A 21830-nucleotide genomic window follows, 5' to 3' on the forward strand; every position below is an offset into this window, starting at 1 on the left:
CCCAGAAATTTTGGCAAAAACTATAGCGTAAATAGGCGCATAGAAAGGATAATTTTTACAATATTAAAAATAAAAACTTTCCCCAAGATGATTTTTAAAGAATGATGATAAAAACTAACCTATAAAATTGTATTTACAGATTTTTTAAAAGAACTATCTATGAATAATTGTAAATTATGTACATTCCGGAGTATTTTTCATAGAAACTAAAAATGTTGAATCAGTCACAATCATTATTCATAAACACTTTAATAATATAGAAACATATTAAGACTATTGAAAAACTACACTGAGAATTTAAAAAATTACTTTTTAGATTAATTTTTGAAATTATTTTTTAAACAAGTTTATTTTTTAATAATTTCTGGGACAGATTCGAAATGTTTTCGAAACGATTTTTTAAGCACCAATATTTTATGCTTTTTTAAATCAATGTTTGCTTTACAAAAACACATTACACACATTTTTGAGAATGCTTCTTTTTGAGAAGGAATCAAAAAACATGAATATAAAACTGATAATTCTTAATAATAGATCATTTAAAAATTTAACATATTGACAAAAATGCAAATTTTTTTAAGACATTAAACATCATTAATGATATTAATATTGAATTACAATAATAATTAATGAAATTATTCCTATATATGAACATTGGAATTTTTTAAACATTTTTAACCTAAAATTCGAAATCGTTAAATCAATTCGCAGTCGTATATATATGTAGTAGTGATCGTTGCCCAAATTTCAAAACATCTGCATTGTGCGAATACAATTCCAAGTAATACATAACTGTATTCAATTCACTTCATATTCAATTCGCAATATATATAATACACATCTTCATCTATCATTTACTTAAAACTAGATGATTTTATCAAAAAACACACAATCACAATAATTTTTATAATAATGTGAGATCGTATTATTTTAAAAACATTAAATCAACACCATTCTAAAGCAATAGTAAAAAAAACTTATCACTCAGAGGAATGTCACTTTATTTTGTACGAAGAAAGTTTCTCAAATTCTTTCATAATTGGATAAAATTTAGGCGTTTGATTTCGTCGAAACACAAAAAAATCACTCGTAAGAATGTCTTATATTTGTACGAAGAACGTTTGGAATTGTTTCAATAAATGCTTCAAGTTGATGCAAAATGATTCGAGCTGCTTCAAATTGTTGTTAATCCGTTGAATATTGATTACTATGTCAGTGTTTGTAACAAAATTATTGCAGTATACATTGTATAGCTTACAATGATGTTAAAAGTTTAAGAATGTTGCAAAATGCATCAAATCGAGAATGTTGCAAAATGAATTAGAGTGCTTAATTTTGTTGCAAATGCACCAAATGCTTACAAACAATGTAAAATGACACAAAATGTACCAGATTACTGTATAATATTGTTGCGAAATTCTTAAATTACTCGTTAGAATTTGCAACAAACTCATTACAATTTTCACAAGATGTGTCAACTTGCTTGAGAACATTGTAAACTGGTTTAAAATGTTGCATTATGCCCGGTCAAATTGTTCACAAACAATGTGAGATGTTGCAAATTGTATCAAATTACTAAATTGTTGCAGAACACATCAAACTGCTTACAAACGATGCAACAAAACGTACAACATTACCAATTTAACTCAATTAAACTGCATTCGTATCAATTTCTCCTCTCATATTGACGTTCCCGCTATGCATGCTTGAATTATTCATCATGATGCCCGAATCATTATTGATATTATTGGCCATCTTGTTAGCGGTCTTATTCTCGCGTTTGATGGTTCCATAGGTTGGGACCATCGTCGACTGTTGCTGTTGACCGTTGTGCATCGATTCGTTGGCAGCCAAGTTCTGAACGGTCAATATTTGACTGGTGTTGATGGGACTGGAACCCATGGGGTTGGAGTGCTGCTTGTGGAGGTGGCGCGAGGGGTCTTTGAGGATTGATTGGGGCTGGTTGATGCAGGGGGGAGGCGATCTGGGGTGGTTCTGGAATAGATGAAACAATCAAATTAAAAATTTACTCATATATCTTACACGTAAGCAGCATTTGAGCTGGTTTGATAATGTATTAAAAATGCCAGATTGATAAATTTACCTGATTACAGTTGCCGTGCAGAACGGTAACATCTGGAGGAACGGTGTTGCCAGCGTTTGGTGCGTGGACAACCATCTTATTGTCGCCGCGCTGTCTTCTCAGAGTGCCACCAGAGGGCCGGTCCATGTAATTAGGCGTGGGCACTGTTGACATAAATAATATAAACAAATTAGTACATATTGCCGTAAGTTTGTCCAAAAAAATTAACAATTAGCGTTATATATTTTAATGAAAATCTGTAACTCTGTGAGCATGTACATTGCCCAACATTTTTCTTGAGTTGAACAGCTCAGCTGTGGAACAATTTTCCGGTTCTCTGTGTTTCCTCCCTCCTACAATATGTTCACTCCTTCCTATATATTCCTTGGAGAAATTATTTTCCTCATGTGTGGAGTTAATGCTAAAAAAAAATCAGTATATTTTTTAAAAATATGCCAACCGGTTTCGTAATTACCATGCCTTCATACGAGAATGCTTGTATAAACAAAAATTTTCAGAGTGAAAAATACTTGCTTATTGCTTCACGTATCTGTGTATCGCATTTTTCTCCAATGGTAGGCTACTATCGAGATTCTAAACTAAATGGACTTAGCCTTGTTTAGTGAGTAGTTCTAAATCAGATATTTCCCAACCTTTCTGCCACTCTTTTCCCTTTCTTCCCACATTTCTATCGACCTCACAACATAATTTAAATGGAGATGCAATAGTCTCATTGGCTTTTTTGGGTAGGTATAAAGTGGACACATAAAAAAATCTCATTTTGACAGTGTCTTAAAACAGTCTCGAAATCGGAGGTGAAATAGATTCTTGTGTCACATAAAAAAATAAAAGTGTTATCACCTTGTCGGTCATGGTTAATCATATAATTGGGCGGAGGGGAGCTACTTTGGGCGTGCACCGGCGATCCACTGTACACAGCCATCATGCCGTTGGGCCCTTGGGCAGCCATGTTGGCGTTGCTGGCGGCCATCTTGGCAGCGCTGGCGGCCATGTTGGCCTGCTGCATGAGTGGGGGCAGCGAGGGGATGGGAGGGTGGCCGTACTGCTGGGGGGGCGTGGGTACGCGAGCTATCATACCCTGGAATTAAGGAAAAATATTGTTACGCAATTCAGAAACACTTGGGAATGTAGCAGTAATATCTTTCTGCAAAAAGAGCCTCAAGAATTATTATGTGAGAGCACCGTAAATAGTAAAACAAAGGAGATGAGCCGTAAACCGTTACAATGAAACCTCTATATATGGTTTTTCAAGGGTTCTATTGAAATAAACTATGAATGTGGCAATAAAGAATAAGGTTGAAATGCTAAAACACTATACAGTAAAAAGATTAGCACGAGCGCAGCGCTGTGTTGAAATGTCTAACGACAGCTAAGCCAAAAGCGGCCACTGGTAGCAATCGGTCGAGTAAAATAGTACAAAAACTGCATGCTTTAACCCTTGAAACGTTGTTGATTTGCACGGATCGAACCTTCTACAAGCTTCCATTTTTTCAAAGACAATAACAAGCACTATTTCGTTCTCTTTCTGACATAAAAGAAATAATTAATTTTTAGATGAGAGGAAGAGAGATATATGCATTTTAATAATGTGCGGTCGTTCTGGGACAAATATGGTCTTAGGAGAGTATAATGCGCGCACGGCATTTGGGACTGTTTGGGTCTTAGAAGGTCCCAAGGGTTAAAAGATTAACCCGGTAAAATGATGCATAGAGGAACGATCAAAGGAATCTATTTTTGCAAGTTCCGTAAGAAATTAAACCAGAACTGCTACAAATAAACGATTATTCGAGGAATCGATCGAGATTTCATTGTTCCATTATTGTCTTAATTGAGACTCGTAGTGTCTTCCTTGAGAGCCTGAAGAAAGACACCGTGTCTTTATTTGCAACGGCAGTATAGTGGGGGATTGTTCCTTGTACAATGTGATGAAGAACTTAAATCTAGCTGAGGGTTGAACTTGCGGCATCGCTAGTCTAGCACTACAAAGCTGAATGCAGTTAAATCAACTGATGGTGTCGTTTTGTGATAAAATTTCATTCAGTAAATATAAAGAGAAAGATAACTTACAGGATGCTGTTGCAGAACTGGAGGGTAGGAGAGGTATCTGTCAGAACACATGTTGTAGTAGGATCCATCTAGAGGGGGCATTGGGCTGGGAGCATTGGTGTAGCCTGCTTTCACTGTAAATACAAAAACAGAAAAGTTGAACAAAAAATTCAATGATTAAGGCAATGTACCAAGGTGGCGCAGTTTGCAATCGGGTAAAATCACACACTTTTGTGTAGATGGCGATAAATTTGAACAACAGCCGTCTGTTACGATTTATGCAAAACAGCATGTTTTATTTTATTTTTTGAAGTTCATGCAAAAATATTGAAATGTATTCCGATCATTTTCTAAAGAACTTAATTTGTCACATTATACAATAACTACTTTAAACCACCGTAAACACTTCATATGTTTTCATATTAATATTTTGAGGAATGATATTAATTAAATCGAATGGCCAAATCAAAAACACTCATCGCTCGAGTGGATAAAACCATATCTGAAAGGGCGTAAGTAAGAGATTTTGCACTTTAACTCTCCCGCAGCCAAGTGGGGGAGTAGGTAGTACCCAAAATTACTATCCTCTAAGTTACCATTAATAATTGACTGAATAATTGGGATTTCTATATGTAGTTTAAAAGCCCATAAGACAGAAAAATGCATTGGGCCGTCGGAAGACCCACTTGGTTACAGACATTTTGTTTGTCATCTTGGCCTGTCAAGAGTTACAGCAGTTTTTGAGGTCTAATACCTTATTTTTTTTCTAGCTTTATAAAAAGACTTGGCTTAGAAAAAAGGACCGATTATGGCAAAGATCAAGATGTGTTCTACTCGCAGTATTTAAATTTAACTTTAGCATCTATGATATTTCTTAGCAATCACATTTAAAAACCAAAAACACATCATTACTTCGCCTTAACAATAATAAAAAATAAAAAAATTGAGTGTATATTTATTTGTATAATATATACGCTCAAATGCTTACATCGTTGTAGAATATAGAATACTTACTGGAGTTGCGGTTGAGGGTGTTGGAGTGGTGGTGGCGGGGGTGGGGCAGGGTGTTGTGGGCCTCCTGGTAGCGAGGGGGGGCATACTCCAGAGGGGGGGGCGCCAGCCCTAGACCCATGCCCAATACTTCACCGTCCGTGAGATAAGTGCTCACACCCTGAGAAAAACAACAATAATTGTTGATATACAATCATGGAACTAGGCAACTACTTAATATGTATGATATCCCTGTATAAAAACAGAATTTACTCTTAAAACTCGTGACGATTCGATGCTAGGTGCCCCTGAATGCGGTACTTTTTCATTGATATGTCAGACAACTGTTGCGATGTCCGCGTACGGTAGACGACCGCTCGCAACCCAAACTGCTGTGACATCTGCGTTAAACGGGTTAAGTGTACAACTTTCTACTGCATATTGAATAATAATTATAATAACATAGCATCTAAAAACTTAAAAACTTAACTTAAAAACCATATACTACGGGCTGTGTAACTCAATCATAACCTACGGTTGCATTGGGTGGGGGGGTGCAGGAAGAACAACATTAAACCCGTTATTCAAGGCACAGAAATCTATTTTACGTGTTATTATGAAGAAACCTTTCAGATATTCGAGTGACGCTCTCTTCAAGGAATTTAATGTACTAGATGGCCGACAGTGCTATATAAAAAAAATTGTAATCGATGTTCATAAAAATAAAAACAAAATGAAAACAGCCGAACACAAACATCAAACCAGAAGTAAGGGAAGGAATGACCTTTCCGTTCCAACAAGCAACAGAGCGGCTTATCAAAAAATATTCTCATATCTAGGTCCTAAAATATATAATAAAATCCCCTCTCAGCTGAAACTGTGTGAATTGTCATCCTTCGGTCCAAGAGTGACAAAATGGTTGTTGGATCTAGGCAGGACTGATTCCGAAATGATACTAAAAAACGTAATTTGAAATCACGGACGCCTCTATGTATCTTTATGTATCTTTTTTTATGTATCTTTTTATGTATCTTCGTTTTAACATACTTATTTTAGCTAGTCTTAAATCCTGTATTCGTCTAGGATAGCTTGAAACTTGTAAATTTGACTGTCCTGAAACGGGAATCCTTCCTAGTTGGACAGTCGAAATCATAAAATGTAATCAATATTATATTATAAAAAAATAAATAAATATAGCGCAGTTTAGTGTCATTTCACCTCAAGTGCGCTTTACTATAACAAACTTAAAAAAGGTAATTTAGTATTAGTGGTCATGTTCTTAAAATTACTCGTGCCTTACCCATTACAGATCTGATAATATAAAACTAAATGAATTATATTGTTTGTAGATGTTACAACAAATTGAACTGACCTGTCCCACAAGGGTATGCATCATACCAGGTCCGTCCACTCCTTGTTCACTGACAGCTTCGCCGCCATCGCTATAGGTCTCCGATTTCTCGCTGACGCTGCTCAAAGTTTCTCCGGTCATGGTGTCGTTGTACGAAGAAGGTGCGTACATCTCGATGGTGGCAGATTTCGAGGATTGACCAGCTTGCTCTGTAATCAAATTTTTATGTTAATAAAATTTATCTATACTTGCGCTAACCATCGTGCTTTTTCCGTGCAGGGGTAAGCAGAGTGGATAGACAGCCACACAACTCTATATCGACACACACTCCTTGCTTCATTCAAATTCATACATACTCAGACTCTTCTGTTACTCTGACTCTTGACATGGCCCAACTGAAGTATTTAATTCACTTGAATGTGCCACGTTTTCCTCGGGCGTCTCTGATTTAATCTACCATTAACGTCAGCCGCATATATTCTCCTTACACTCCTTTCTTCGTTCATCCGCTCTACATGCCCAAACCATCTAAGCGTTCCTAGATCTCCACATTTTTAACCGAGTTTAATTTAAAGCAAGTTTTATCACACATGCACCTTAGAGATCTCATTTCAAACGCATCAGTCTACTTTCATCCTACCACTGTCAGTCCCATGCCTCACTGCCATACATTAGAGTCGGTATCAGCATTCCATTGTGGACTGCTAACTTCGCTTCTTTGGACGATTTTTTATTATTTTTATATTTTGCAATAAAGATATTGAACTTTGTCTTGTGATTAGTACCCAACACCAGTATTGAAATGCAAAAAAAAATTGTAACATTACCTCTCAAACGTTTTGCGCGCTTTTTGTATATGAAACAAGCGACTAGTGCTACGTTAATTAATAGCAGGACTATCCCTCCAACGGAAACTCCTATTATCACCATCCTAGGTAAGTCTCTCTTTTCCAGCAACACTTCGGGAAGTTCGCTAAGTTCGCCGACTAGTGCAGGAGATTCTGTTTCGAAGAGGAAAAGTGGAGGAAAAAAATCATAAAAAAAATTAAAAACAATCAAATTATAAAAGAATACAAAATTAAAAGTGCACATTTAAAATAAAAAAATAAAATCTTTCTAAAGAAAGATACAAATAACCTACTACCATCGTTATAATCAGAAAATATTGCTTTAGCAATGATGGAGCATTTGGCTAGCAGAGGAATTGAACCCACAACGCCTGGATGGAAACCAGATGCATTTGTCAACTCAGTTTAATGTTATTATAGATTGCGTAATTGAGTTGATGTGAACGACACATACTTATAACTGTGTGTATTGGTGCAAATGTACATATACACTTCCGACAGTGATGTTCTTGAAAAGCATCACCAAGAAACAGCATTTTGCCTTTAAATGTATTTAGCGAAAAAGAGAAAAAAAAAAAAATAACTGTTGATGAAATAACAAACTTAGACCTAAGACTAAAAAAAATAATATTTCATTTTAAAAATTGTCAGTCGAAACAGAAAATATAATATATTATTATAAAAATAAATAATTATGCAATATTAAATTAAATAAATATAAAGGAATGGATAGGGCAAGGTTCTACAAACTTACGACCAAATTCATTTTTTAATTCCTTTTGAATGAGAAAAATTGTTTTAAAATATGCCTTATAATATATCTCAATATGTACCGCCTTTTGTGATTGTTTTTTTTTTGCATCCAGAAAAAACAGCTGTGAAAAAGAAGATATCCTTTAATATTTGGGATGCAATAGATTCACTTTTTTCACTTATTTGCCGTGTTTAAATAACAAAATAAAAATTAAACTTTTGTAGAAATAATATCTGAAGTGGAACTATGCTTAGACATGTGACAACACTTACAAATGAGTGTTGGAAATATTATATCATCGGATGGCGTCCTTTGTTGGGAATGAGAAGCAGATGTAATGGGACAGGCTTTCAACGAGAGAAAGCCAGAAAAATCGCCAAAACTTGTAAAATTTGACAGAGACCTGTGTTTAAAGTTTGTGTTGAGACGAGTGGAACACCCGTCCACAGTTGATGTTAGCTTCATGAGAACAGGTTGTTTTTTCGACTCGTTTTCATGTGATGTGTTTTCAGCTCGTGTGTGGAAATACTAAAGGCATCTGATTTTACTCCTACAAATAATCCTGGCCTCTTTTATATCTCTTCCTACAGCCCATACCTCAACTCGCCTCATAACGCTGCCCAATCGGCCAACGGTCAATATCTGCAGTTCTCCATGCAGCGAAGGACCGCAAGGATTGAAGGAGCCTGATTCGTCAGGGACATTGGATTCCCAGCAATGAGAAAATCACAAATGAAGAATTTAAAGCTGAACGCCAAATTGCTCATAAAAAAGTGAATGTACCTATCACGCCTCGAATTCTCTTATCGGCTCTTCGATGTAGGCAAAAACCTATTATCAGGACGTTCAGCAGGATCAAAGCTGTCCCAACAATTGTCCCGGTGATAATCAGCATCCCAGGATATGTCCCGAAAGAATATGATCCCGCCTCGTTGTCTGAACTCGGTGAATGAAAGGATGGGGGCACTTCTGATTATGTGTTGTGTTTTAGGTTATGTTATTTTATTGTGATGTTGAGTTTGTGATAATGACATAATTTATGACGTAGAAAGTATATTTGTGTACAATGGTGGGTAATAATGTGGTAATTTGGTTAATTTGCATTTAGTTTAGTTTATATGGTTGATGTTAATGAGTGAAAAATGTTGTAAATCATGTAATTGCATAGTAATTTGTATTGTTGAGTTGATAATAATCGAATGGAATTGATATTATTTTAATAAAGTGATTATTAACATAATTGAGCAATAATTAATTTAATTGAGTGAGTTCAAGTGTAATTGAGTTGTAAATTGTATAATTGAAAAGTAATTTATGTAGTTGAGTTGATATTATTTTGATTAAGTGATAATTAATGTAATTGAGTGAGTTTTAGGAAAATTAAGTGATTATTCATGTAGTTGAGTGGAAAACGTAGGTAATATTTGTGTTATTAATAGGTTATTAGTAATATGTACATGAAATCGAGTATAAATATTGAGAAAATTCATGGATATAATTATAAAATAGTTTTCAAACCAAACCATTATCCAATTTGACGATTGCGTGCAAAAGAGAAGAAAAAACATGTTAACAAGATGGTTTTATAAATTTCAATACATAAACATTATATTGCGAAGTTGTCAATAAAATTTATATACATACATTCTTAAGTAAAATGAACTGCAAATTACTGTGATATAAAAAAAAATTAACTCAACACAACATGCCTTTCGGTTTCCCTTAGTGCCTATGTCATCTTTGGGGATGCTGTGTGGAGGATATTTTTAATGAATGTAAGGAGTTAACCGGGGTCTTGAAGAGGAAAACTAGAAATCTGTAACTGCAGGTCAATTATTTAGTTGTGGCTTCACAGATAATTTTTTTTTAAAGTACCCATATATTAATATAGCATGGCAGAAAACAACTGCTCTCGAAACTCAACTGCTTTTCAGCAGTTGCTAAGCAACCAACAGTAGCTGTTTACATAGAGATCAAATAGAAAACTCTCACACACACACTATGGCGTGTTTTACACAATACCTTTATAACATGCCATCAGTAAAAAATTTACCTGTTTCCTGTTAATGGGAAATTTCATGGAAGAGATTAACCAATGGAAGTGCGTCATATGTGTATCCAATGTGACGGGAGTAAGGTCAAATTTTCCTTACTTCGGTTGAAATTGATGAAACTTTTTAAATTTTTGAATTTCATTATTAAAAAGATAATCAGATTCATTGACCTGTCTGAGGCATAGGAGTCGAAAGATCGTATGTGTTTCAATCAGTTTTCTTTCAAATCGGTATAGATTACACTCCTAGGGATTTTCAATACAGTGATCGATTTTATATTAAAAAATATAAAATTTGAATACAATTTAATACATATTTTTTTAAATTTTTAGAACTCACTTGAAGTTGTAGCCTTGACATCATCAGGTCTGTACTTGGACTGACCAAGTCGATTCAGCGCCATTATGGAAAACAGGTAGTCTGTGGCTAGTTGTAATCCTCGAATGGTCCATTTATTTTCCTGTTCTGTTATATTGTCGGCAACTTTGTTAGAAGGAGCAACGTCTTCATATTTGTAAATCTCTTCGTAGATTGTCCTGAAAAAATACAACAATTGATTTTAATATATTACACTTCGATAGTTTAGAGGTGTAGAGCAGATGGACAGAGAAAGGAGCGCCACAGTCATAGATAGATATTCTTAATATCGCCCTGCAGATCGTCATTCAGAATCGAATCGTAACATTAAATGGCTTTAGTCATGTTTGGTGACCAGATCTGAATAGCAAGGTACTTCCCCACTCTCTTCAGCCTCACAACATACACCAATTGGAGGTGCCATAGTCTCACCGACACTAGACAGTTGGGAGAAGTTGAGACTTTTGTGCAATATTCATATTAAAAAGAGAATATATGCCACGGACAAGTCGGAGATGCCTGAGAAATGATGCCGAGTTTGAGTTACTTAAGTTTGAGTTTTGAATGTTAGATTTGGCAGCCACCTCTGGGCTAGAACTGCTTGATTGAAGGAGGGCAATAATTCATCCGATTAACAATCAAATCGATTGTCATTTCTAATGCACATAGGTAAAGCAAAGTAGGTATGCTGAGTCTGATTTACAGGTATTTCAACATAACCTATTCGAATCATTCAAACAAATCACTTCTCACAGCCCCCTTCCTTAACCCGCCTCACAACATGGGTGTCAATAAAGATCCCCTGGTTGTTTATCGAGGTGTCAACAAGCAAAAAATTGTTCTCAAAATGAAGGAATGTAGAATGCTTTTCTCTGTAAATAAAATCCTTTGTCCAAAAGTGGATAGGTTGATGATAATGATCAGAATCTTACCTGTATCGTATTCTGTATGTGGCGGGAATGCCTCCATCGAAACCTGGTACCCATGACAACGTCACAGAGTCATGTGTGACATTTGCAACAGCCAGTGACTGTACTTGATCTGAAATTAAAACAAGACATTATTGTCACAAACAGTAGATAAATAATTACGTGCCTGAACAACATGGTTCCATCTGAAATTTTTTTTTTTCAAAACCCTATCCAAAATATGTAAAAGTTTTATGTGTGTAAATTCGTAGATAAAAAAAAATTCTATTTAAAAACACTTCATATTTATTTATTTTTTAGAGCGACAAGGTTTCATTAGCAAATTTTAGGGGCAACTTAGTTCTATCTGCCACAGACAAAATATTTTTGGAGCAACACTGTTTCATTTGCGTTGTACTTTGACCTCAGCCCTCAGGACAATAAGGTTCTATGTGTCAATTGCATGAAACTGAGAAAATAATAAAAAAATACATTTATGAAAAAGTAAATATGCAGAAAGTATTAAAAATGAATTATATATATTATTAAGAACAATCTATGTTAAAAAAAAACATCTTTAGCTTGGAATATTATGAAACATAAAGATTACATTCTTCAATTAATTAATTAAGATTACATTCTTCAATTAATTATTTAATTATTTTAATTATTATTATTACTGTTTTACAAATTTTTGTTTAAAATGTTATGGGATAACTCACCTGGAGCGCTAGTGACATCCATCGTAACCGTATGCGAAGTGAAACCTCTGGCATTTCTAGCCGCGCATTCGTACCGTCCGTAATCAACTGAGCTAACACGATCAACTCTCATCCGGGTCTCGTAGAGCATGGGGCCCACGCGGCGCGAGGACGACTGGTAGCGTCCCCCGGTGGTGTTCCAGGGGATGGAGGCACCGGAGCGGGACCACGACCAGGTCGGCTCGGGCGCAGCGAGACATCTGTTGAGGGTTTGCGGAAGTTTGGTTATACAACTATTATTTTATATATATAATACATCACTGTGATTCTGAAGCTGAGATTATCTGTATTAACATCCTTGTTTTCTACAAGTGTCATCATTTGAGAAAAAGTCAGAGAGGATACAACTGGCTTCTCGGCATATGCCTTTAACCACTCAGAACATTAGAACGTCAAAAGACGTAAATATGATAATAGCGGTCAAGACATTAGAACGTCTTTTCACGTAAACGCGCGAGATTTTACAAAAATCGATTTATTTCCATCACTAGGGTACGGATTGCCATGATTTAAAAAACAAAGTATCGATAATGAATAACGCTACGCGTCTGTATTCAAGAATATCTATGGATATTCTTGAATACAGACGCAGTAGAAGTGCATTATCTAAGCCGATTGAATCTGTCATCTTGTTCGTTCATAATTTATTGCGTTTCTAAATAATTTATTAAAAATATTTTAGTTTGGACGGTTAATATTTTGAGGTGACTAATAGTTTTTAATTATATTTCTTCAATATATAAAGTGTTATTTCTTTATGATACTCAGAAAAAAGTACATTTTTCACAGCTTTGAAATAATGGTCAGCGATTTTTACATATTTTTGACATTTTCAGAAAATTTAGAAACGCAAATATTTACGTATAACAAAACAATACGATAGTGAATTTCATAATCTTTCCAAAACATTTTTTAGAATGAGGCTACGTTTCCCAAAACGTGAGTTATGAAGCTTTTAACAAAACTCGTGAATAACACAAAAATTTTCACATTTTGACAGTTCGCAAAGGAACACAAAGTAAATAAAAGTCTTTTTCTGAGAGGTTAACATCCTTGTTTTCTACAAGTGTCATCATTTGAGAAAATGTCGGAGAGGATACAACTGGCTTCTCGGCGTATGCCTTTAATAGTACTCGTTCTGATATAATATGGCCTTTTGTCTGTGCAAATTTCATGCAGATTATCGATGAATTTTTTTGTCTTGTTGGAACATATTTTAGACATTTAAATAATCGATTTGAGGAGGTCAATAAACGAGTGTCGGTACAAACGGACTATTGCTACATTTATGAGGAGCTTGTACTGAAATCATCGAACTTAAGAATCCAATATCCACCAACACACTGATTTATAGAATTCACTGGATGACGACCGACAGCTGCCTGCCACCTGGATGAAGGAATTTACCAGTCGAGTTCAACAGAGGGCGAAAGAGTTTGCACTAAATTCTATAACATAATATTAGAGTGCAACGAAGGACAAAATTCATCACCAGTAGTAGTGGTGTGGGGGATTTTAACTACAATATAAGATGATGTAGAGAACAAGAACTGGCACATTATTTCAATATTATTTTTGTCCGCTGGCAACCTTTGAAAGTTGGCAACTCTACCTCGTGCCGTCAGCTGTTCAACGCCATTTTGAAGTGATTCGAGATCTCGCGCGCCTCGTTGACAGTTATTTCCTTTTCTCTATATTTAAGATAAATTTACTGATATTACTTGTAACTTTAAATGAACAATAAAAGTTTGATTAAAAATTAATAAAATACTTCGTTTTTACCACTTTTATTGTTTATTACCAACATGTTTCATGAGCAACACTCACTTCTTCAGGGTTTTTAATAAAACTAATTATAAATAATAGACATAAACAATAGTGTCAATAGAGAAATAATAGACATATGTATATATACATAATAATAGAAATAATATACATTTATGTCTATTATTTCTCTATTGACACCATTGTTTATGTCTATTATTTATAATTAGTTTTATTAAAAACCCTGAAGAAGTGAGCGTTGCTCATGAAACATTTTGGTAATAAACAATAAAAGTGGTAAAAACGAAGTATTTTATTAATTTTTTATTAAAATGGAGCCACAAAATAAGTTTGCTGAGTTAGAAGAAATAAAAGTTTGATTGTTTCAATAATTGTTTTAATTTATGGAGTCAGATAATCTATGGGTATTATTGCTGAAGGTAAGCCGGCGATAAACACACACACATATACACGCATTTCTCTCATCCATAATGATAAATAAACAAATTATATCAATAAATTGCAATAATTTGAATCCACTCTGGTTAAAATAAATTTCTCCGGTGAAATTTAACATAAACAATGCTTTATCAATTTTCAAAATGTAGAAGGTTCATTATAATGGATCAATTGAAATAATTATTTTCACGGGTACAAAAACTACCACTTAGATAATAGAAACAAAGGGAATTATGGCACGGAAGTGGTTGGTTTGTCGCTGAGCAACGATCAAACTGCACAGATTATCAAAGAGTATCTGTAATGATATGCATTTGGTGTGTAGGTATAAACAATACTGATAAGGTTTCATGAACCATCTCTTTTGTTTTTATTGTCTATGCATGAGCTTACAAATGCATCCGAAAGTTATCCATTCATCAATCAACAGAAAATAGCAATAATAATTTATAACATTACCTGCAAACTAATTCTGCCGCATCTCCCATATTAGCTGCTGCCTTCAGATAACTTGGACTAGTGTCCATCTCAGGCTTAAATTTGACGAGCAACCAAACTTCTTCTTGAGTCTTGTTACGTAGTCCATTGTCCACCGTGCAGACAAACGCACCTGCATCTTCCCTCACTGCATTCCTGACGTGCAAGTAGCTTGTGCTCGTGTTCTTGTCGAAGGATACATAGGTTTTTACGTCGAAGTCATCGTAGCCTTTGCGGCTCCATTTAATGTGTTCCTCTCCTATTGGATTGCCTGAAAAAATAGAGTTAATTGTATTAATATTAATTTAATGAATCGAAAGAAAGGTAAATGCAGTAACGAGGACTGAACGCGGTTGAAACTGATAAAAAAACTCTGTTCAAAGAAGCGAAGTTAGCAGTCCACAAGTGACTGCTAACTTCGATGTATGTGTGATGCATGGAACTAGCAGAGAAAGGATGAAGGACTGAATGCTATAGGAAGGAGATCTCTGAGGAGTACAAGTGGTAAAATATTGTTTGACCATGTTAAAAATGAGAACATCCAGAAAGAATGCAAGGTTGATGTGAGTGTAATGGATAAGATTGCAAAAGGGACACTTGGACAGATGGTTTAGGCATCTAGAGCAGATAAACGAAGAACAGAGTGTAGGAAGAATATAATATGATTCGGAAGTTAATGCAAGAAGAAGTCGGGGATGTCAAGATAAGATCAAGTGAATAAAATACATGTCAGGCTATGTCAAGAGTCAGAATAACAGAAGAGTATGTAAGACTAATGATGGAGGACTAGCAGGAGAATTGAACTCACAATGTCTGGGTGTAAACCAGACACATTGGGATTAATTTGGTCCAATGATATAATAATGCAGTGACAAAAAACATTTGAAAGAACTTACCAGTAACTGTGCAAGATATTTTTCCTTCATCTCCTGGACTCACTAAAACATCCTTGGAAATTGACTTGATGGCTGCGGGATCTGACAAAAAATTAAACAAATTAGTACCATGTTAATACAGCCTCCATAAATAATAGAAACAAGAGAGATGTGTCATGAACCATTATTAATATGAAACCGTATGTGGCCAAAATTCTTACTACTGCTGCGTCCCGCCTTTGCTTCTACCTAGCTTGGCGACACTCGGCACGCAAATATAACATATCTCCCTTGGTTTCTATTATCTATGAGTCGGAGAGATAGAGTTCGCAACTCACAGCTTGCCTTTTCAGAACAAGTGTGTTGCCTAGTGCGAAAGTCTGTACTACAAATCTTATACATATGTGTTTTAACACATTCACGGACACAATGTTGTTTTAGAGGAGACGTGATATGATGCAATGTACATATAGTCTATTATCAGAGTTACGGAATGACACAACATATAGGGAATTCATGTTTTGTATTCAGAGATGTGCTTTATTTCAAATAAATCCATTTCAAATGGAAATGCAAAATGCAAAGTGGGTATTTTCCATTTTGCATTTTAAATGCTTTTCTAAAAACCATTTTGCATTTTGCATTTTAAATGCTTTTCTCAATGCATTTTCCATTTTAAATGCTTTTTTGCAACATTCTACCTACTATCTCCACTCATCTTTTTTTCATAAGCCCCAAATATCAGTCGGTCCTCAACCTCGCTATGAGAGATAATTTACATTTGTCAAGTTGCTCCCTGGTAGGGGCCCTGGCAATTTAGTGATACCATTACAAAAAAATACTGAACATAGAGCCATGACGCTATAATATCTAATGTTAGATAGCTTTTCTATGTGTTTACGTTGGCAACATTAGTCCCGCGCAATTTTTTTGTGGTTTCATAATCTGTAGTAGTATTTTTGGATTTACTATCATGTATAATGTTTGTTTTACATTGATGTCCATTATTAAATGACAAAATTGTTTAAAAATTCTATAATTATTTTAATTGTTTGACCTGAGAAACCATTTTGCATTTTCAATGCATTTTGAAAATAGGTATTTAGCATTTTGCATTTGAAATGCTTTTCTAAAAACCATTTTGCATTTTGCATTTTTAAAATGGAAAAGTTTTGACCCATTTCCATTTTGCATTTCAAATGGTTTTGGGTACCCATTTTGCACATCTCTGTTTGTATTGCAGTGGTATGTAGCCTGTCTATATGTATATTTGATAGTGTCACACTCAAAGAAGATAATTTTTTATTACTGATTTTCATTGACTTCACAAAACACGTGTCCTGTGACATGTGACAGCATGTGTCACGTCACAAACCTCTGTCTTCCGGAATCTCTACTTCTCATTATGTCATTCTCAAATCGAATATGAAATTAATTACAGGATGGAGATCTGCTACATCTAAGAACATACATAACCTGAATAAAATCCAAAAAGGAATCATGAAGACAATACTGAAAGTACCTATTGAAGTGGCCAGTGAAGGCTTTGAAAACTCCGATATGTAAATGTGGAAAGCTCTGTCACCCATATTCGACACGCTATAACTTTGAAACTAGAGTAGGTAGTCAAAAACCGCACGCGGACAATAATTTTTGATACATTCAAGCACAGGGCCAGCATAAAAACAACACGTTGCGACAGTTTCCGGATTTTCCGTGAGCGTTGAAAGTTATATTGACAGATATACGAGGGTGGGTCAATAAGTCCTTAGAAAAGCCGACAGGTGGCGCGACTAGTACTGTAAGCGGTTTGTTTTCATGCAGCGGCACTACCGATTCAGTATGCTGCGAAGTTTCAAGCAGATTGGTCGGGTTGTTGTGTGTTTCTCGTACATTTAAAAAAAATATATTTGCTTGTTTACAAAAATGGAAAAAATTGAGTTTAGAGCTGTTATTAAACATTTTAATATAAAAGGGTTAACAGCAAAGGAAATAAAAAATGAGTTGAATTTAGTTCACGGCACATCTGCTCCTTCACTTGCAACTATTTATAACTGGTTAAATGAATTTAAACGTGGTCGTACATCAACAAAGGATGAACCACGCTCAGGACGTCCTGTAGAGGTGACTACACCAGAAATGATCAATAAAATCCACGATATGGTGTTAAGTGGCCAAAGATTAAAGTTGAGTGAGATAATTGAGGTTACAGGGATCTCAAAACGTAGCGTCATTTCTATTTTACATGACAAATTGGGCATGAAAAAAATTTCTGCAAGATGGGTGCCGCGTTTGCTCACAGTCGACAATAAACGCAATAGGGTGGTGGCCTCTAAAGCCCTGTTGTCGCTCATGCAACGCAATCCGGATGAATTTTTTCGTCGCTTTGTGACTGTAGATGAAACATGGATACACCACTATACTCCCGAGACGAAAGAACAGTCAAAGCAGTGGATTGCGAAAGGCGAACCATGTCCAAAGAAGGCGAAAACCGTAAAATCAGCTGGTAAGGTTATGGCTACTGTATTTTGGGATGCACGTGGAATTATTTTCGTTGACTATTTGGAAAAAGGAAAAACAATAACAGGGGATTATTATGCATCTTTATTGGACCAGCTAAAAAACAAAATTGAAGAAAAACGGCCTCATTTAAACAGGAAAAAAATCCTCTTTCATCAGGACAATGCCCGTGTTCACACATGTTTACGATCAATGGCTAAAATTGAAGAATTGAAGTTCGAATTGGTCGACCACCCACCGTATTCGCCAGATTTAGCCCCCACTGACTTTTTCCTTTTCCCAAACTTAAAAAAATGGCTAAGTGGACAACGTTTTTTTTCAAATGAAGAAGTCATCGATCGGACAAATGCTTATTTTGAGGACCTTCCGAAAACTTATTTTTCTGACGGTTTAAAAAAAATTGAGAAACGTCTAACCAAGTGTATTGAGCTCCAAGGAGATTATGTTGAGAAATAAAAAAAAAATACAAAAATACAAACTGTTTTAATGCTTTTTTCTAAGGACTTATTGACCCACCCTCGTACTGAAGTTATATTGCGGAGTTTCTAGAAACATTTGAACTCAAATGGCAGAGATGGCAGTGAATCTGTTAAAACGACATAGGAGACAAATAAAATAGGATTAAATAACTTTAATCTGCCTCAGCACAGTACATCCTAGTGGAGAGAAAATAAAATAGTGTAAATAGAATTAAATTATATTTACATTGGACATCGACAGATATGTTGACAGTTGCAGAGCCTTGAGAATTCACTGCCTCACACGTGTAAATGCCGGCGTCGAGTCGAGACAGTCTGGAGATATTGAGGGCAGCTCCATCAGACAGAATTCTGTCACCTGTAAACAAAATAATAATCAGTTAAATAATACAATTGTATTTTTCAAAACAGCTGTCATAATAATATTATGTAGGACGATCTTTAAAACGTAACATTGCCATTGAATAATCAGCGCCATTTTGTTTTTTTTTTACATTTGAAAGCCTCCTGTCAAACGTCGATACTAGGTCCATTTCAGATTTTAAACAATTTTTGATCTGCAAGAAAGCACAACTGTGATGTTGTTAAGCTATTCAGATGATCAAAAATGATTCAAAAGCGTAAAATGACATACAATCAATGTTTAATGGGGACGTTTTAAATATAAAAAAAGCGAAATGGCGGTGATTGACTATTTGATGACAATGTTATATTTGAATTTGTGCAAATCCCCCCAACTTGAGTAAACCTCCTCACACTGAAGGGTGGCATATGTCAAAAGCTGAACGCTAGAAGACTTATAACCACTCGAGCGATTAAAAAAAATGCAATTTTTAACATCTAAACAGATGTTCAATTTTTAGAAAACAATTTTAAATGGCGTCTCCACAGAGAATTTGCGATAAAAATTTATCTAGAATATTCCATGACAGGAACATTAGTGACATATTTTTTTATTTGATAGAAGTTTAATCAAGACTAAACATATTAGCAGAATGCGGGAATTTCAAAATAAAATCATTATAATTCATATAAATATCCTTTGTACGGCTACCCAAATTAAGGTAGCTATCGCTCAAAGTCATTAGCATTAATACCCAAATTGGGTAGCTATCACTTAAGGGCATAAACAGTGCTACCCAAATTTGGGTAGCTATCGCTCGAGGGCATTAGCCATGATACCCAAATTTGGGTAGATATTGCTAAGGGCTTTAGCGGTGCTACCCAATGCTGGGTAGCTATCACTTAAGTGTTATGGAAGTAGAATCAGTGAATGTCACAGTACCTGCTTGGCTGTAGGAAGCCTGGGTTATAGGCAGACCATCCTTGGTCCAGGTGTAGGCCAGACTAGTCGGGTTTCCATCGGCTTTCACTGTTATCATCAGGGACTCGTTTTCTATACCAACAGCCATCTCAGGAGTTACCGACTCGAAGATTGGAGGGTCTGAAATTAAAAAAGTGAGATTAATATTGGAGAATTGTGAAAAAACATAAATAATATTCATTTGAGTTTCCACTCGTAATTTTTTATTTTCTTAATAAACAAATATAGAAAATTTTGTCAGTTATTTTTTAAAAGCTCAAAGCTCATGATGGAAATGACATTTCAAGTAAAAAACAGTTTCATTGATTTAAAATTTAACTAATTTCTTTACAAAACAGTGGATATTTCAATGCTCCGCAGCTCATGATGTAAATAGCGTTGTAAGCTTCAAAGCATTGCTTTCATCTAGAAATTCCCTACAGAAAAAGCTGTGCGAATTTCACAACGCTAGAGCTCACAGTTTGAAAGTAATAGCTGCTTGCTTCTTGTGTAGAGATTTTCTGAATTATAATTTCATTATATATTTTTTTTCTGCATCTATCCATATAGGTTAGGTTATAATATGACCACCGATTCAAACTTAGAATAATATAACACTAGAAATTGCTTCCATATATATTTGAATGGAAACCAATGTAGCCACTGTATTAGTACCTTTTGGTTCTAGCCAATTTAGTATGCGCTAAAACATTGTGTATCGCCATCCAAATTAAATTTTCATAATGATTTTCATAAGTTCTGTTATGAAATTTAAGCAAAAAATGGTCAGACTTTTGGATCAAGAAAGACCCGTTCTTCTTTATTCCATGGATTTAAAAAATATTTTAAATGCATGGAATTACAGCACTATTTCTTAAAGTTACCATAAGCTAAACCAAAGAATAAAGTATTATGTTGGTGGTAGTCAAAATAAGTAATACTTACACAAAACTTTGAGAGTGTGAGCATCATGAACACTTCTTTGGAGAGCTTCATTCAACGCTTGGCAGGTGAAAATCATTCCTAGAATTAAAAATTGGCAATTTAAAAGACAATTATTTTGATCGATTAAAAGTAAAAATAAAAGCTGACAAGTAGCAACGATAGAAGACATATAAAAACTTACCATTCATGTCTCTTGTAATGTTCAGTTTTAGTTCTATGGAAGAAACAGTCCCTCCGTGAAGTCCAGACTTTGTGAAATTGCTGTAACCTGTAAGAAGAAAAAGGAAAATTATAAAAAAAAACTAAACAGAGAAAAAAGGTGTGAGGGGTGGGTAGGAACTTGTGGGTCAGTGTGTCCAGGAGTGACAGAGGTATGAATCTATCCCTCCCACTGCTGTGCAAGGCTATGGGTCAAGAGAGTTCTGTTGGAGAGGTCAAAAGGTCTCACTCAACCAGTCTCCTAATCCGGTCTGCCACGCAGTTGGTATACAGACGCATCTGTTATCAAGACCCGGTTTTCTCATGAACCCGGGCACGCCTGCCACCAAAAGTAACGAATCACTTGGGGTGGCCTTGGCAGAGGTGTTGGTTATCCAATAAATGGTTCTCGGGGCGACAGTACCCGTACCAACCTCCCAAATTGAAAAAAGAAAATCAATTCATTGATGTATTTATTTTAATTAGCGAAAAAATTGGTGTTACTTTTGTAGGTCTAGTACTGTAACGCTCTGACGCAGAATGACCGAAAACTACAAAATCCAGTCTACGTGCACCGTTATTGCGTTCTTATAGTGGAACACGTTTCGACGAGATACAAGTATGCAACAGGGTCTCT

The 21830-nt window shown here is 35.3% G+C and overlaps 1 protein-coding gene across 1 annotated transcript in view; it reads right to left on the bottom strand.

Moving 5' to 3' along the window:
• Window positions 1–373: 373 nt before the first annotated feature.
• The window catches only part of LOC149409600 (nephrin-like), a 301897-nt gene continuing 280440 nt past the window's right edge, over window positions 374–21830 (bottom strand). The window contains exons 15-30 of the mRNA XM_089649459.1: window positions 21177–21263; window positions 20996–21073; window positions 20033–20191; window positions 18974–19105; window positions 15770–15850; window positions 14856–15144; window positions 12135–12373; window positions 11437–11545; window positions 10487–10683; window positions 7319–7492; window positions 6513–6700; window positions 5165–5321; window positions 4172–4284; window positions 2945–3182; window positions 2105–2247; window positions 374–1995 (exon numbers count right to left, since the gene is read on the bottom strand). Of these exons, the coding sequence (XP_089505585.1) occupies window positions 1651–1995; window positions 2105–2247; window positions 2945–3182; window positions 4172–4284; window positions 5165–5321; window positions 6513–6700; window positions 7319–7492; window positions 10487–10683; window positions 11437–11545; window positions 12135–12373; window positions 14856–15144; window positions 15770–15850; window positions 18974–19105; window positions 20033–20191; window positions 20996–21073; window positions 21177–21263 (2729 nt within the window). The 3' untranslated portion in view covers window positions 374–1650. The remainder of the gene's footprint in view (window positions 1996–2104; window positions 2248–2944; window positions 3183–4171; window positions 4285–5164; window positions 5322–6512; window positions 6701–7318; window positions 7493–10486; window positions 10684–11436; window positions 11546–12134; window positions 12374–14855; window positions 15145–15769; window positions 15851–18973; window positions 19106–20032; window positions 20192–20995; window positions 21074–21176; window positions 21264–21830) is intronic.

This window comes from Hesperophylax consimilis, chromosome 30 (genome assembly GCF_061612785.1).
Source record: "Hesperophylax consimilis isolate HC1 chromosome 30, BYU_Hcon_1.0, whole genome shotgun sequence".
Lineage (NCBI taxonomy): Eukaryota > Metazoa > Arthropoda > Insecta > Trichoptera > Limnephilidae > Hesperophylax > Hesperophylax consimilis.